Here is a 16,071-nt window from a genome sequence, read left to right on the forward strand (position 1 = left end):
CGGGAGCCATGCGCTCTCCCCACCTGCTGGCCTGGGTCATGTCCAGGTCTTTCCCACACACCCAACCCCATATGCCACATGCCGCCAGTGCGTGGGTGCAAACAGAGGCCCAGATGCCAGGCGTGCAGGCTCTCAGTCATGGGCACACATGGACACAGCCAGACCCAGGACACATGCAAAACAGAGAACCATGCAGGAACCTAGGCTTGCGTGGGCTGAAGCCTCCGTGCACATGCCCCTCCCGGGAAGGAGCCTGGGCTTTCATGTGTTCCCACCTCTGCCCTGTACACAGCACACACGAGTGCCAGCCACCGTCTCCTGGATGGTGCAGCTGAGGCTCAGCCCCTCCGTGCCTCAGTTTCCCACCTCCTGCCCCACACACGACACACACAAGTGTCAGCCACCCTCTCCTGGATGGTGCAGCTGAGGCTCAGCCCCTCTGTGCCTCAGTTTCCCCCTCTGTCTCCAGTGGGTGTGGGGACTCTGGCACCCCAGGCCCCTCCGTGCCTCAGTTTCTCCTTCTGTCTCCAGTGGGTGTGGGGACTCTGGCGCCCCAGGCACCCTCCCTCGGGCTCTGAGCCTCGGCTCCTCCTGGGGGCGGGGAAGGAGCCTGCCCCGCCCCCACCCTGCCTTTGCCCAAAAGGAGCCCCAAGCGCTGGCCTGACGTCAGGCCCTAGGAAGGCGAGGTCCCGGCTGCATGCAGAGCTGAGAGCTGAGGACTCACATCTCCAGCCTGCCCGGGTGAAGCGCGGTAAGTTCCCCTGTAGGCTAGCCCCAGCCTCCCTCTCCCCAGCTCCCCTAGACAGGAGGCTCCTGAGCTGCTCCCTACTGGGGTTCTCACTCCCAGCCAAGCAGGAGTGGGAAGGGAAGGGCAAAGAAACTGCCTCCAGATCCAGTCTGGGGAGAGCTCAGAGCAGGTCCTGCCTGACAGGGAGCCATTTCTCAGATGAGAAAACGGAGACCCGAGGGAGAACGCGGGCGCGAGCTGGGCCGGCTGCATAAGGGGGAGCTGGCTGCCCACCCAATTCTGGATTTCATTCATTCACTCACTCACCCCTCCATTCAACACTCATCGAGCATCTGCTGGGCTCCCAGAGCTGGGTCTCGGTTTCCTCACCTGGCAAGGCAGCAGGGTTGCCCACAGGCCAGGCCAGGGACAGAGCTGGGGGACCTCAGAGGCTCTTGGCAGGCTCTGGGGCCTCGGCCACCACCACCCCGCAGCTGGGGCAGGGCCATGGTGAAGGCTTTGTAGACACGGGCTCCAACGCCATGCTCCCTCTTCAGAGTGCCCGTCCTGCCATCCCACAGCTCAGGCCCTCTGCAGCAGCCTTGGTGCTTTCTCTACCCCTTAGGGGTGGGGAAACTGAGGCCCAGGGAAGACTTGCTTGCCAGCCCCCAGCGTGGACCTGGAAGCTGGCTCTAGCCCTGCAAAGCTCACACTGGGGCTGCGCTGTGAGAAGGCGGCGGGACAGGGTCCCGAGGGGGCAGCGGGCTGGGAACTGGCCAGCAGCCAGGGTGCTGGCGGGGCAGACGTGGAGCAGCTGGTGACCTCGCAGGACGGGGAATGCACCCCACAGGAGGCTGGGCCTGTCCACTTGCCCTGTCTTCTTCCTTCAACAGCTGGCCGTCTTGGGGCTTCCCTCCCCTCTCCCCACAGGACTCATCCAGTCGCTGGGCTCCGGGGCGGTCTGCTGTGTGGCCGTGGGCAAGTGGCTGCCCCTCTCTGAGCCACACGGTGCGGGCCCATCAGCAACGGTGGGGTCTGTGGCTGGAGAGCCGGGTGTGAGGGTCATGCAGTTTGGACCGTTTCTGAGCAGCTCCTGGGGTCCACAGGGGTGGTCTTGTTGTCTTCTTGTTAAGTAGTGTTAGCATCTCCTCTTTATAGATGAGGAAACTGAGGCTCAAAGAGATCAGAGGGGTCTTTTAAAATCATTTGCTCAGTCACTCAGCAGTGACTCAGTGACTCCGAGGGGCCAGCCAAGGCCAGGGCCCCTGAGGCACTCCAGTTCAGTGAGGGAGGCACAACCAACAGGAAAGCAGGGACGTAGGGAACTGCCCGTGGCAGGGCACTGCAAAGGGAGCCAGGCGGTGCAGGTGTGCGGGGCTGCGGGCTCGGGAGGGCCTCCCTGAGGAGGGACGTCCGGGCCCAAAGAAGCTTAAGTTGACCCCTCACCGTACGTCCAGAAGCCCTCCCCACACCCCTGGCATCTCACAGAGCCCTGAACACAGACTCTCCTTCCCACCTCTGGCCCTTCATGCTCACTGTGCCCTTCCCGCTGCCAGGAACACTGTTCCCTCTGATCCTCCCGAGGCCCATCCCGGCCGTGACCAGTCACCTCTCACCCTACCCCGAACTGTGAGATCGGAAAGGTGGGGCCAGGTCTGCCTGGGACCCCTTTGTGCTCCCAGCTATGGGGTCTAAGTCCCGGTCTGACACCTCCAAACTGCACGGGGCCGTGTGGCCTGGGGCCTCTGATTCCCTCTGCACACCGGGCTGGGCACAGCAGAAGGCTGATCCCGGGCACTGGGACAAAGGGCCAGCAGGCAGATTGAGGCGGAGCTCAGCCCCTCCTGCACCCCAGCTGGGTGAGCCCGGGCACATGACTTAGCCCCTCTGTATTAGTTTCCCACAGGCACAGTGGGGCTGGAAGCACCCACCCGGGGCATCTTGAGGGAAGTCAATGAGACCCTGGGAAGGATGAGCCCAGCAGGTGCCCTTCGAATTGCGGGATCATAGCTCTCCCCCGGGGCAGGGGCATCCAGGGCACTAGGGCGTCAGAGGGGCTCAGGGAGGGCCCTGTGGGACAGTGACTGTGGGTGCCCGGAGCCTTCACCAGGTGGCACAGGCAGAGAAACAGCATTCCAGGCAGAGGGAACAGCACGTGCAGAGGGAACAGGCTGAGAGGACCAGGCTGAGGATCTTCAGGCGAAAGGACCAGGCTGAGGCCAGGCAGGTGTACATGACAGAATATGCCTGTCCCAGCAGCTGCTGGAGAGGATGAGGCTGGGGAGGGTATTTCAGGGGCTACTGCAGCTACAGCTATCCCAGCTAGAGGTGAGCAATGAACCCGGTGATGGAGAGGCAGGGAGGGGCTGGCAGGTGACATGCAGTACCTCCAACTGGCCATGCCCCTCCCAGAGACACTGGTGTTTCCGTCAAAGCCACGGTCTCAGCAAAAGGGTTCTCAGCTGGTGGAACTGAGGCAGAGTCGTGCCAGATGGGGCCCAGGTGTCCTTCCCCACAGAGCTCTGTCCGTGCCCACCAGCGACATCTCTCTCTGCACGGGGTGGAGGGAGCCCTGGCTTGTGGGTGTGGGGGCTGGGGAGAAAGACTTAGCTTCTGGCCAGGGCCACTTGGGACCTGCTAGGTGACCTGGGGTGAGTCTGACCCCATTTGGAGAGCTCAGCAAGCACCCACCCGCCTCTGGGTGGAAGAAACAGAGGCTCAGACTTTGTCAAAAACAGCAGGTGATAGTCAAAAGCAGATGCTGCCAAACCAAGAATAATCATAAAAATAAACAGGCAGACAGTTCCCCCAGTCATGGCTATTTTAGCTCTGGAAGGCCATGAGGGCCACCCCGTCTGGGGTGCAGGCTCAAGCACACACAGACCCGCGGGCACACATGCGGCCTCAGGGCCTCGAGAATCCCCCTGGGCACAAACTCCTGGTCCAGAGATGCCTAATCCAGCCCCTCTCTCCCCAGCCTGCGCTGCGCTCCACTCCGGCCTGCGCTGGGTCCTGCCAGCTTACCTGGGTCTGATTCCCAGCCCCACCAGCTCCATGCTGGGTAACCGTGAGGACACCACTCACCCCTCTGGGCCTCCGGTTCCTCATCTGTAACAGCTGGGACTGCTGTGTGGATGCTCAGAGCCCCTCTGTGGGGAAAAGGCTGGGCCCATCCTCCACACCTCCACAGGCAGCACACAGGGTCCTGAGCCAGACCCCCAGGCAGGCTCAACAGTCACCCTGGGCCACCTGCTGCCCTGGGGCCGGGGCCACTCTGCTGCCTGGTCTCACATGTGGCACGACGGAGGCAGACAGTCTGCTGGGCAGCCAAGAGAGAACTCCCAGGTTGGGGGTGGGTTTGAGAGGAGCCCAGGGAAGTAAGGACACAGCCCTGCCCACCCACCTGCCAAGGAGGGAGGCTGGCATGACCCTGGTGCCCCCCTGGAGACCTCTGGGTAGGTGCCAGCACCCCAAGTCCGGGGATCTGGCCTTCCATGGCCAGGTGCCCAGCAGAAATTCAACAAGCTGTGGGTGGGGGCAGGGAGGCAGCAGCCCCCATCAGTGCTCTGGGCACGGAGTGGTGGTGTGGCCATTGGGATGTATGGAGCAGGAATCCCCGGGGAGGGGACAAGGTCAAATAACGTCCATGCTCGATGCTCATTCCCACCCCTTGGAAGGTTCCCAGGACTGTGAGCTTCACAAAGGCTCTGAGAAGTCCTGTGCTGAGCACACGTGTTGGCCCTGGCCTCTCCCCGCCTGTGAGCAGGCTGGTCCAGACAGGGCCCCATCCAGGTGCCAAAACCAGGAGCCTCCAGTGCTCCTATGTCACACATCTCCCGTGTTGGGGTATCTGCGGTGTTTCTCACTTAGTCCAGATACCCTGCCTGATTTCATCCATTCATTCAACAAGTATGGTTCCCAAAGTCCCAGCTGAGGGAACTGGGGCTCCCAGTGATGAAATGATTTGCCCGAGGCCTCGAAGGTGGCGGGTGGTAGAACTGGCTTGCAAACCAAAGACCATTGCCATCAAGAGTGGTGATGGGACCAGGTGCAATAGCTCACGCCTGTAATCCCAGTACTTTGGGAGGCCAACGTGGGTGGATCACTTGAGACCAGGAGTTTGAGACTAGCCTGGCCAACACGGTGAAACCCCATCTCTACCAAAAATACAAAAATTAGCCAGGTGTGGCGTGGGCACCTGTAATCCCAGCTACTCCGGAGGCTGAGGCATGAGAATCACTTGAACCCAGGAAATGGAGGTTGCAGTGAGCCGAGATTTCACCACTGCACTCCGTCTCCAAAAAAAAAACAACAAAAAAAAGAAAAAGCAAGCAAGAAAGAGTGGTGATGGGAGATAGAGGGTGGGAAGGAATGTAAGTGTGGACACAATGGTCAGAGTGATTGGGACGGGCTTCCTGGAGGAGGTGTCAGCCTTGCTCGGCTGGAAGGACTTGTGGGTAGTGAGGATGGGGCTGGGAGTGGAAGCCAATTCCCAACCAGTACCGAGACACTAGGTAGGTAGGTTTCAGAGGGTCCAGGCCAGGTGGCATTCACCCTGAATGCCAGGGTGAGAAACCAGGCCACACCTTGCCAGCCTTGATGGGGCTTGCTCAGGGCGTTCATGCAGCCGAAGGGGAAGACGGGTGCTGCTCTCTGCCAGGCCGATCTGGGTGTGGGCTGGTGGGAGCCCTGCCCCCACCCACAGCCCTGCCTCGAGATGCTCAGAGTCCAGTGGGGAAGTCTGCAGCACACAGCAGCGCCACAGGATGAGTCCCGGGCTTGAGGAAGCGCAGGGTGCCCTGGGAGGACGCACCAGGGAGAGGCAGCCCAGGGAGGAAGAAGAAGGCTTCCTGAAGGAGGCAAGTCCAGGGGGAAGGCCTAAAAATGGGCATGAATAAGCCGAAAGGGAGAGAGCAGGAACAGCTTGGGGACGGGCCTGGAGGGCACGTGGAGTGTTTAGGCCCCGCTAGCAGATTCCTCTGCAGAAGCATCAGTCAGGTGCAGTGATTGGAGAGGCGCGTCCCCAGCCCCGCCCAGCAGTCTAGGCCTCAGGCCCCTCCCAGGGAGAACCCCCGAGCCAGCAACAGTCCCACCTTGGAAGGCTGTTTTGCGATGTGATACCTATGGGGAGGGCATGAGGGGCATCCTCCTCCACCCTCTGCCCCCTCCCCTGGAGGAGTCAGCAAAGCCTTGGAAGGCTGGGGCTCTCAGCGGTGTGCCCACCTGGAGGGGCGGGGGCTCTAAGGGTCTGCTCACCTCAAGGGGTGGGCCAGAAACAGAAAAGAAAGAGATGCCGCAGCACACCTGCCCCTGCCCCACCACACCTGCAGCTGGTGCTCCGTCTCAGCCAAGGCCCAAAACAGCCCTGCAGGGCAGCATGTCCAGCCATTCCCACTTCACAAGAGGAGAGACTGAGCCTCAGAGAGGACCCACCCAGGTCAGAGCCCTCCCTCCGTGCTGGCAGGGGCAGTGAGTAGTGTGGGAGCTGGACCTGGTCTAGGCTGCTCGCCCACTCGCCCTCTGAGTCCCCCGCTGGCAGCTTGTCCCATCCTTTCATCCTGAACCCCTACTCTGGGCTGGCACATCAGGACAAGAACCCTCAAGGGAGATTCTATTTTGCCCACTCTACAGATGAGGAAACTGAAGCTCAGAGACTGTAAGGCCACATAGTCCCTTCAGAGATGGAGTCAGGCTTTGGCAGGGCCATCCAGGCCAGAGCCGGGGCTCCATGGCCACACTCCAGGTCCCCACCCTGCCGGGTCTCCACTCACTGACTCTCAGCCCTGGAGAGCAGGCCCTTGTTCCCTCTGTTCTGTCCCCAAGGAAGTACTTGTGTGTGGGTAGGGAGCAGAGCAGGCCTGGGCCAGTAGGGAAGAGAAACCTCCCAGCCGTGGCACAGCCTCCAGGCCCTGAGCCCCAGTCCCATGGCAGCACGGTCAGGACATGGTGCCAGCCCCTGCCTACGGGGCTCTGGCCAGTTGGCCCCAGCCATGGAGTCTGCTGTCTCAGACAGGCCCAGGGTACCTGCCGGGAAAGAGGGAGGAGGCAGGGCCATCTCCCCCACACCCAGGTTTGGCTTAGGGAAACTGGGCTTGAGGACAGGGCCCTGCCTCCCCTCTCTGGCCAGCTCTGAGGGTAAGGCCATGCCTCTCGCCTCAGTCCAGGCTCCCGGGTGAGGCAGGCTGTGGAAGGCACAAGTGACCCCATTTAGCAGATGAGGACGGTCAGGCTCACTGACCAGGCCCAGGTCTCGGCTGAGGGAGTGGCAGAGCTGGACTCAAACCTGGGTCTCTGTGCTGGTGACTGCGCGTCACCCGGGCCCTCCAAAAAGCAGTCTGTGCCTCTTCCGCAGGCAGAGCCAGGCAGTCCCGGGAGGGGCAGAACCTGCTCCTTTCCCTAGTCGCTCCCCAGGGGGCCGCTTCCGTGGGCCCGTGAAGGGTCTGGAGTCCCCGCCTGCGTCCCTCCTCCTTCTGAACAAAGAGGGTGGCGAGTGGGAGCCCCAGAGAGGCCCCTTAATAATGGAATCCGGACATCCGTCACTGTGGGAGGCAGGTGGGGGCTGACAATATGGAGACAGACACAGCCAGACAAAGCTGGGAGAGGAGGGCAGAGACAGGGACAGAAGGTCTGGGCCGAGGGCCCAGGTCGTGGCTGGGATCAGGGCTCAGAGTGCCACAGGAATCAACGCCCATTGTGCTATTAGTTTTTGTTGTTGTTGTTGTTGTTGTTGTTGTTGTTTTTTGAGATGGAGTCTTGCTCATCGTCCAGGCTGGAGTGCAGTGGCGCGATCTCGGCTCACTGCAAGCTCCGCCTCCCGGGTTCATGCCATTCTCCTGTCTCAGCCTCCCAAGTAGCTGGGACTACAGGCGCCTGCCACCGCGCTCGGCTAATTTTTTGTATTTTTAGCAGAGACAGGGTTTCACCATGTTAGCCAAGATGGTCTCGATCTCCTGACCTTGTGATCCGCCCGCCTCGGCCTCCCAAAGTGCTGGGATTACAGGCGTGAGCCACCGCGCTCGGCCCCATTGTGCTATTAGGATTGGGGTCAGTGTGTGACCAGGGTCAGGCTCAGAGTGGGACAGGGATCGAGGTTCATCACCTTACTGGGATCATGGCTCAGTGTGTCACCAAGATGAGGGCTCAGCTTTGTTTGAGATCAGGGTCAGACCCTTAGTGTTGGGAATCAGTGCATGCTTTGCTAGCTCCCTCTCCTCACCATTGTGGCCTCTGGGGTGTCCGGCACATTCTGCCCATCCCCCCAGCTCCAGAGGCTGCAGAGCCCCCACATCCCTAGCCAGGACCCCAACACCTCAGCGTTGTTGGTGAGCCTGATGGGCTGGCCCTGGGGAGTTTTCTGGGAGGGCAGAATCCCCAGGGGCCAGCGTCACCCTGGGACTCGCTCCCGGAGGAAACGTTCTGTGTTGTTTACGGTTTCTCTCTAATTGGGACACTAACACAGGCCCCGTACAGACAAATTGGAAAAGCAAAGGGCACACAGAAAGGAATCCCAAAATAGTTTTTTGGCCCTGCAGTCTCTCAGTCCAGCTGCGGAGCCTCCTGGACCTTTTCTGACAGTGTTTCATCCACAGCAGAGGAGGGACCCATCTCCTTCCGGGGACCTTCTGGGGCTCCTGAAGCCCACAGCCTCGAGACGCCAGGTTCCCAGCCCCCATGTGCCCAGCCACCTCCCCTCCCCTGGCTGCCTGCTGTGGCCCAGACCCCCTGACTCTGGTGGCCCACCAGGACTGAGGGAGGACTGATCTATTCATCCAACAAATGCACCCATCAATGCCCACGTCTCAGGGCCTGGGGATAGAGAGCTTGCTTGCAGTCGGGGGGAGCTGGGAGCTGAGCCTGGGCCCTTGTGTGGTGGGGGTGGCAGGAGGGGCTGGACACAGGCTTGGGCAGCACTTGACTCCTCCCAGCAGCCTCCATGGTAGCACGCACCCAGGGCTGGGGTCCCAGAGGCAGAGGGCATGCTGGGTGACCTCATGCAGGCACTGACCTCTCTGACCCTGAGGAAGAAGGTGGCCGCCCACTGGAGGGACCTGGCCCTCTGAAAGCAAGAGTTCTTTGCTGCCCTGAGCCAGGCCAGGGGCTGTTTGAAGTCAGGGCTCATTGTTCCCCAGGGGTGGGATGGGGCCACGCACTGGTCAGAGGGAGTGGCGGGGCGCAGCGTATTTACAGCAGGCAGCCACCAGGAGGGGAAGGGGCAAGGGTCCTCCCTTCTCCAGCAGGTGGGGGAGGGGCGCTGTGCAGAAGAAACAGCCCACGAGCCTCCCCACCCTCCCTTACCCCAAAGGCTTCTCCTTTCTCCTGAAAAAGCCAGAATTGCCCTTATTTGGAGGGTCAGCCCAGCTCTAGGGTGGGGGTAGGGCCGTTAACCCTTCATTTATAAATAGAGGGATAAATCACTGCCGAGTTAAACACGCCAGGGCAGGAACATAAACAGAGTGGGTGGCTCCAGCACAGCCCCTCGACCGCTCCCCACCCCGGCCCCCCTGCCCAGGCCAGACGGGAGCTTGCTGTTTATTTGACTCACACCCTGGCTCCAGGCTTCAGCCCCAGCCAGCCACCCCACAGGGGCCTCTGTCTCCTTTTCTGTGGGTTGGGGGGATTATAGGGTGCCTGCCTCTCAGGGACAGTAGGAGCCTGGGGTGCCCAGTGGGACTGGACCTTGGCTCCCATCCAGCCCCACTGGACAGTCTAGTTCCCTTTGTGAAGGCCCCTCATGAGGACCCCCGTCCAGGGCATTGACCTGACACTGGCCTTGGAGGAGGGGAGAACAGATGGGTGGTCCCGGAGGTTGGGGGCCATGACGGCGGGTGTGGGGACAGGGGAGAGGGCAGGGCAGTCAGAGGTCCCTACCACCAGCAAGGCTCTGGCCCAGCAGAACTGGTTCCTCGGCCACCAACTCTGCTGGTGCTGCTGTGCTGACCCGCTTGCTTCATCACCCCATCAGCAACGCTATCACAGTCATATAGATGAGGAAGCAGGTAGAGAGGCTACATGGCCTACCCGAGCACGCACACTAGTCAGTGGCACAGCCGGGTCTGGAGCCAGGCCCTGGAACTGCATACTGGAGCCCCGTGGTCGTGCCCTTATCAGCTCTCCATCCTGAGGACAGCCCTGCACTGCACATGTTTCCACCTCCTCCTCCTGCCAGGACCGCAGAAACCTCCACATTTTGTCAAGGCTCCATGCTGGCCAGTGCCAGGGCTGGAATTTGAACCCGTGTCTGAATCTGAAAGCCTGTGCCTTTTCTGCTGATGTCCGAGGCTCCCTCTGGTTAGAGCCAAGGGAGCAGGCATTTGAGGCCCCGGACCAGGCGAGGGCATGGAGGTGGGGGCTGCTGGGTGTGCAGGGGCAGATGGGCTGGCTGAGTTCCGGGCCTCAGGGCAGGGCTTAAGGCCAGGCTGGCGCCTGGGGTGACCTGGTCTCCTTGCTTCCAGGCCTGGGGTGTGCAGGCTGCCATCATGCCCTCTGTGTCTCCAGTGGGGCCCTCGGCCGGGGCAGTCCCCAATGCCACCGCAGTGACAACAGTGTGGACCAATGCCAGCGGGCTGGAGGTACCCCTGTTCCACCTGTTTGCCCGGCTGGACGAGGAGCTGCATGGCACCTTCCCGGGCCTGTGGCTGGCGCTGATGGCGGTGCACGGAGCCATCTTCCTGGTGGGGCTGGTGCTCAACGGGCTGGCGCTGTACGTCTTCTGCTGCCGCACCCAGGCCAAGACACCATCAGTCATCTACACCATCAACCTGGTGGTGACCGATCTGCTGGTGGGGCTGTCCCTGCCCACGCGCTTCGCTGTGTACTACGGCGCCAGGGGCTGCCTGCACTGCGCCTTCCCGCACGTCCTAGGTTACTTCCTCAACATGCACTGCTCCATCCTCTTCCTCACCTGCATCTGTGTGGACCGCTACCTGGCCATCGTGCGGCCCGAAGGCTCCCGCCGCTGCCGCCAGCCTGCCTGTGCCAGGGCTGTGTGCGCCTTTGTGTGGCTGGCCGCCGGTGCTGTGACCCTGTCGGTGCTGGGCATGACGGGCGGCCGGCCCTGCTGCCGTGTCTTCGCGCTGACTGTTCTGGAGTTCCTTCTGCCCCTGCTGGTCATCAGCGTGTTCACCGGCCGTATCATGTGTGCACTGTCGCGGCCAGGTCTTCTCCGCCAGGGCCGCCAGCGCCGCGTGCGGGCCATGCAGCTCCTGCTCACGGTGCTCATCATCTTTCTCGTCTGCTTCACGCCCTTCCATGCCCGCCAGGTGGCCGTGGCGCTGTGGCCCGACATGCCACACCACGCAAGCCTCGTGGTCTACCACGTGGCCGTGACCCTCAGCAGCCTCAACAGCTGCATGGACCCCATCGTCTACTGCTTCGTCACCAGTGGCTTCCAGGCCACCGTCCGTGGCCTCTTCGGCCAGCACAGAGGAGAGCGTGAGCCCAGCAGCGGTGATGTGGTCAGCATGCACAGGAGCTCCAAGGGCTCGGGTCGTCATCACATCCTCAGTGCTGGCCCTCATGCCCTCACCCAGGCCCTGGCTAATGGGCCTGAGGCTTAGTCAGCAGGGCTCATGCCAGGGGCTGAAGGTCGGGGCTATCTGGGCATGCCAGCCTGGACACCCACCATGCCAGGGGTGGCAATCGGTTTCATCTCGATTGATTGGTGATGGCTACCCAGAACACCGCAATGAGTCTAAGGCCACTGTGCTGTGGTTGATTAGCAATGTCTGCCACTGGCTCCAGCTGGGATGTGGCGGCCTGAATGCCAGTGATTTGCTGTTCCTGGGGTATCGCGTGCCCACTGAAAACTCACAGGGGTAGCCAGGAGCTGCTCCTCACTTTGGCCAGTTTGTCTCCAGAAGGAGTTCCTCAGAAAAAAGGACAAAGTGGATTCCATTGATTAGAAGGATGAGATGAAAAAGAAAAAAGAAAAAAGGACAAAGATTATTTAGGTACTCGGAATTCCCAAGAGAGTTAACAACAACAATGCTCCCTCCAACACCCACACAGAAGGAAAAACAAGGACAGAAAGCAAAGGCCAGGGAGCATTAATGTTGCATTAATTGAGGTGTGGGGGAGTGCATGTCTCTGCAAGACCCCCCCCACTTGAGGCCTCTGTGAATTGCACGATAGAACAGCAGACACCCACAGGCCGCTCTGCTGTGAGCAAGCACTTTGATATTTGGGTTGACACTTGAACCCGCAACAACCCACAAAGAACAGGCGATTTTTCATCCATTTCTTGGTGCTGGAGGGGTCAAGTGACACACACAGGGGCCACAGCTGGGAAATGGCAGGGTCAGAATGAAAACCAGCCCCACCTCCTCCAGTGCCCTTGCACCTCCTTCCACAGAGACTGCACCATCTTCCCAAAGCCCTCACTCTAGGAATAGCCTCAGAACGGCCCACCTGCTGCCCCAGGCAGACGGCAGTGCTCACTGTCCCATCCTATGGGTAAGAAAACCAAGAATGAAGTCACACAGCAACGAACCCAGGCATGCCGGGCTGCAGCCACCATCTCCCCATGCAAAGAGCCATTTTTCTCCCCTCGGGGGGCAGAGAGGTCGTGACCAGCTGCTCTGGCCCAGCTCACTATGCGCCCCCCTGCCTTCACTAGGGAGGGAGCTTTTCTCTGGCTGGGGCCTCTGGCCATCTGCTCGGAGCTGGACTCCAGGACTGCCTGCCTTTGTACCTTCTGCCGAGTGTCCAAGATCCCAACCCTTTCGGGACTGGTGTATGGGGAAGGGGGCCTGTGGCGACGGAGAGGAGTGTGGGGCATCCCTGGCACTTCTGGCTCCGAGGCCCTGCCATCATACCTGGGCATAGCCACTGAAGCAGGCGAGATGGGCTCGGGTGCCCAGGCCAGGCCTTTGGCTACAGAGAAGTCCTACACACTCAGGGTGACCGTGGCCTGTGTGGCTGCGAGCAGGAGGGGGAGGAGGAGGAAAAGACTGGGGCTCCCCGACTCGGCTGGAGGCAGAGTCTCCTATCCCCAATTTAGGGTCCTGGACTTTATATCCCCGTGTTACAAATGGGGAAACTGAGGCTCAGAGGGAGAAAGGGGCTTGCCAAGGTCATAGAGTGAGTGTCTGAGTCATACAAGGCCAGTACTGTCCTCACCAACCCCAACTGTGGCCATGTGGGGCAGCTGGGGTGGGGGGTGCTGGCCCAGAGGAGGCAGAGGCGTGCCCAGCAAGGTGGTGGAACTGCCAGGGCTGCTTCCTTCCTGGGTCCGGATGTCCAAGAAACAGTGGGTATCGCCATGGCCACCAGCATTCTTGACACTTACCAGGCACCAGGCACAATTCTGGAACCTTCCCCCAGCCCCTAGCTCTCTGGCGTGGTTCAGAGAGGGGCTGTGGCTTACCAGGGACGCAGGGTTCCACAAGGCAGAGGGGTCCAGAAAGGAGGCGGCTGGGGGACGGGGCTGTGCATGCAGAAAAACCCCACTGACCCCAGGAGCAACCTTCATGGCGGCTTTCAGGCAAGCAGGCACCAACGGCGAGCGAGCCGCCATTCCCAGGGCTGCGAGTCGGCACCCACGTGGTCACGCATCTAGAGCTGAGGAGCAAGGGGTCAGGGCTCAGGTGTCCTGCTCAGCCCAAGCCCAGCTGCGGGCGTCTCTTCCAGGCTCATGTGGCCCAGCAGTCCCTGAATGGCCTTGCTCCTCTGGGACACCCCCCCCACGCTCACAAGTCATTCAGGGCCAGGGGCTCTGGACTCCACTCCTCCAGGGGCTGTTGGTCCTCCTGCTCCATCTTAGGGGGTGCCCAAAGCCCCAGAGACTACCTGCTGGCTCCTCAAGCAAGCTCTGCACGTGGCCTGGGGTATGACACCCCTCTGCCCTTGGTCCCACATTGTGCTGTGAAGATCCCTCCAGGCTGGGGCCGCAAGGAGGCAGGGGGCAGCGGGAAGGGGTGCTCAGGCGAGGGGGAATGGCCTGGGCAAAGGTGAGGCCGAGCGCCGCCTCGCTGGGGCCAGTGAAGGGCCTTCCGTGCAGCTTCCCGGCCCCCATTCCCCTGCCAGTGTTTCCTGCCCCTCCTCCTCCAGTGTTCCCTGTCCCTTGGGCCTTCAGCTTCCCTGTCAGTGCCCCCCAACCTGGCTCCATTCCTGGTTGTCACTCTAATTCATGCTGAAGAGTGAATGGCTGACACTTGAGGATTGCTGTGCTCAAAGAGGCAGGGCTTGCAATTTTTCTGGAACAATCCCTGTCTTCAGGCGGAGGGCTCTCTAAGGCAGGTGAGCCAGGTCCCCCTTTTTGTCCCCATGTCTGAAATCCCATCATTCAACTTGGGTTCCTCGGGCCTCAGAGGCTTCTCAGACTGCAAGAGGCCAGGAGGGGAAGGAGCTCCCTTGATAGGCAAGCCTCAATTTCTCGACACCCTACTCCTCTTTCTCCTCTCCTCAGCCTTATAGCTGGAGGGCAGGGGGCTGAGGGAGGGGGCACCCCAATGCCCTGGACTGCCCCACAGCTTCCCCAGCCGCTTGCTTTCTCCTCCCGATGGCTGGCTCCTTCCCACTTCAGCCTCCTCTGTACCCTCCACTGAGTCCCAGGAGCTTCAAAAGTCAGACCAAGACTGTCCTTGGTCCCACAGGGGCAGAGGTGAGATCTGTGCGTGCCCCCTCTCCACACTTTCATGGGGACAGAGCGTGAGATTTTTGTGCCCCCTCCCCAAGATCCCCCTTTCCGGATTTTTAAAACGCCCCAGTGACGTGAAATGGTGTGTGTATTTATATCCGACATCAACAATCTCCTTCACGAGATGGCCTTGTCCGGAATTAAAGTTGTTTATTCTATTCCTGCCCACGACTCTGCTCCTGCCACTGGTGGGGGGCATGGAGCTGGCGGAGGGTATGGAGCAGGGTGGCGGCCCTACACACGCTCCAACTCCGTGTCCTGCAGACCAGCAGGGCTCCACGGGGAGGCAGTGACGGCAGTTTCGTGGTTTTGTCATCCCTGCTGGGAGGCAGATTTAGGGGCCTTGAGCTCCGCCCAGCTCTGATGGGCAGTGGATGGAGGGGGCACAGGTGGCCGACTTGCCGGCAGGGTATGGGCACAGCAGCTTGGGTGGGGGTTGGCATGGACCAGCAGAACAAGGGGGCTCCATCCCTGATCCCAAGCCTGCCTACCCAGGGCAAGGACGTGGAGGTGGGTGAGGCAGCCAGACCACCCACAGCCACTGAGTCTCCTATCATATCAGCAGAGATACGGCCTAGAAGGAGAGGGAGCAGATGGGTCGGCTGCTCCGACACCCCAGGCAGAGGGAGGACTGGCCGCCTTGTGGGCCTACTAAGTGCTGCTGCGTGGCCCCTTCTCTGAACCTGGGAAGGTGGGATGGCCACCTCCATTCCCGGAGGAGAAACTGAGGGGGTGGCCAGGGAGGGGGCTCAAACCAGGGCCCCTGGGTGCCCAGTTCTTGGTGTCTGGTCTGGCGCAGCGGAGCTCCGGGTGGGGAGGCGCTGTCTGGGGGCTCATCACTCCCACGGTCTGGCACCCGCGGCGGCCGGAGGCGTCTGGAGGTAAATATTAGGGTCTGTTTAGATTAAGCTCCATTAATAGCAGGAAATGTCGCCTGGGTGCCTGCCCCAGCTTCCTGGGGGCCTGAAGGCATGGGGCGGGGTGGGGGTGCACTGTCTGAGCTGGACACCCCTCCGTGTGCCCTATTGGAGCTGGACACCCCGTATCTCTACTCCTCCACGCCCTGCTTGCCGCCTCACTTAGCGGCTCCGATTCCAGCCTCCCTGCCTCTTCACACACAGTCCTTCCTCTCTCCTTCAGGGCCTCCGCAGCCCAGCGCTCTGTGTTCCCCACCCCATCTCCTCTTGGGGTAAGGCCTCATGGGATGAGAGGGGACCCACGGGGCCACATTTGCCTACCCTCCGGAGCTGGGCCCCCACCTGAAGGGGTCTGTGCGCCCAATTTACAGAGGAGAAAACCGAGGCTCAGAGACATCATGGGACCAACCCAACGTTCCCAGGCGCCACCTCAAAAAGGAGCTGGAATTCCCCTCCCAGCCCTGCCTGACTCCAGGGTCAAGGCCACCCCTACCTCCTGACCCCCTAACAGGAGTCACAGAAAGCTGTGGGCCAGGGAGAGGGGCAGTCAAGCTCAGCGTCTGCAGGTCTCTGACTGTGGAGGGGCGGGCCCAGGTGCAGGAGGGAGCGGAGGGATGAGTAGGAAAGGCGGGAGGGGAGAGAGGGGCCCAGGGGAGGCGCTGCGGTTGGAGGGCCAGGACAGGCCTGGGGAAGTGGCTCCGCCCATGAGACCAGAGTCTCCTGCTCCCAGGCCTGTCCCCTGCCATTCCCTCCCCCTGGATGGTCCCTCACCCAATCTCCTCGGACCACCT

At 61.3% G+C, this 16,071-nt stretch overlaps 1 protein-coding gene and 1 pseudogene across 2 annotated transcripts in view; both read left to right on the forward strand.

Annotated features, from left to right (window-relative positions):
* The window catches only part of LOC126961749 (uncharacterized), a 191,613-nt pseudogene that overhangs the window by 30,772 nt on the left and 144,770 nt on the right, over positions 1–16,071 (forward strand). The window lies entirely within an intron of this gene.
* Positions 649–14,521, forward strand: GPR20 (G protein-coupled receptor 20). The gene is made up of 2 exons (XM_050802390.1): positions 649–751; positions 10,180–14,521. Exon 2 carries the CDS (start codon positions 10,204–10,206, stop codon positions 11,281–11,283), a length of 1,080 nt encoding a protein of 359 aa, XP_050658347.1. The 5' UTR covers positions 649–751; positions 10,180–10,203; the 3' UTR covers positions 11,284–14,521.

Source organism: Macaca thibetana, chromosome 8 (genome assembly GCF_024542745.1).
Source record: "Macaca thibetana thibetana isolate TM-01 chromosome 8, ASM2454274v1, whole genome shotgun sequence".
NCBI lineage: Eukaryota > Metazoa > Chordata > Mammalia > Primates > Cercopithecidae > Macaca > Macaca thibetana.

Coding starts and splice junctions, on each gene's coding strand:
- GPR20 (XM_050802390.1), top strand. CDS start 10,204: ATGCCCTCTGTGTCTCCAGTGGGGCCCTCGGCCGGGGCAGTCCCCAAT.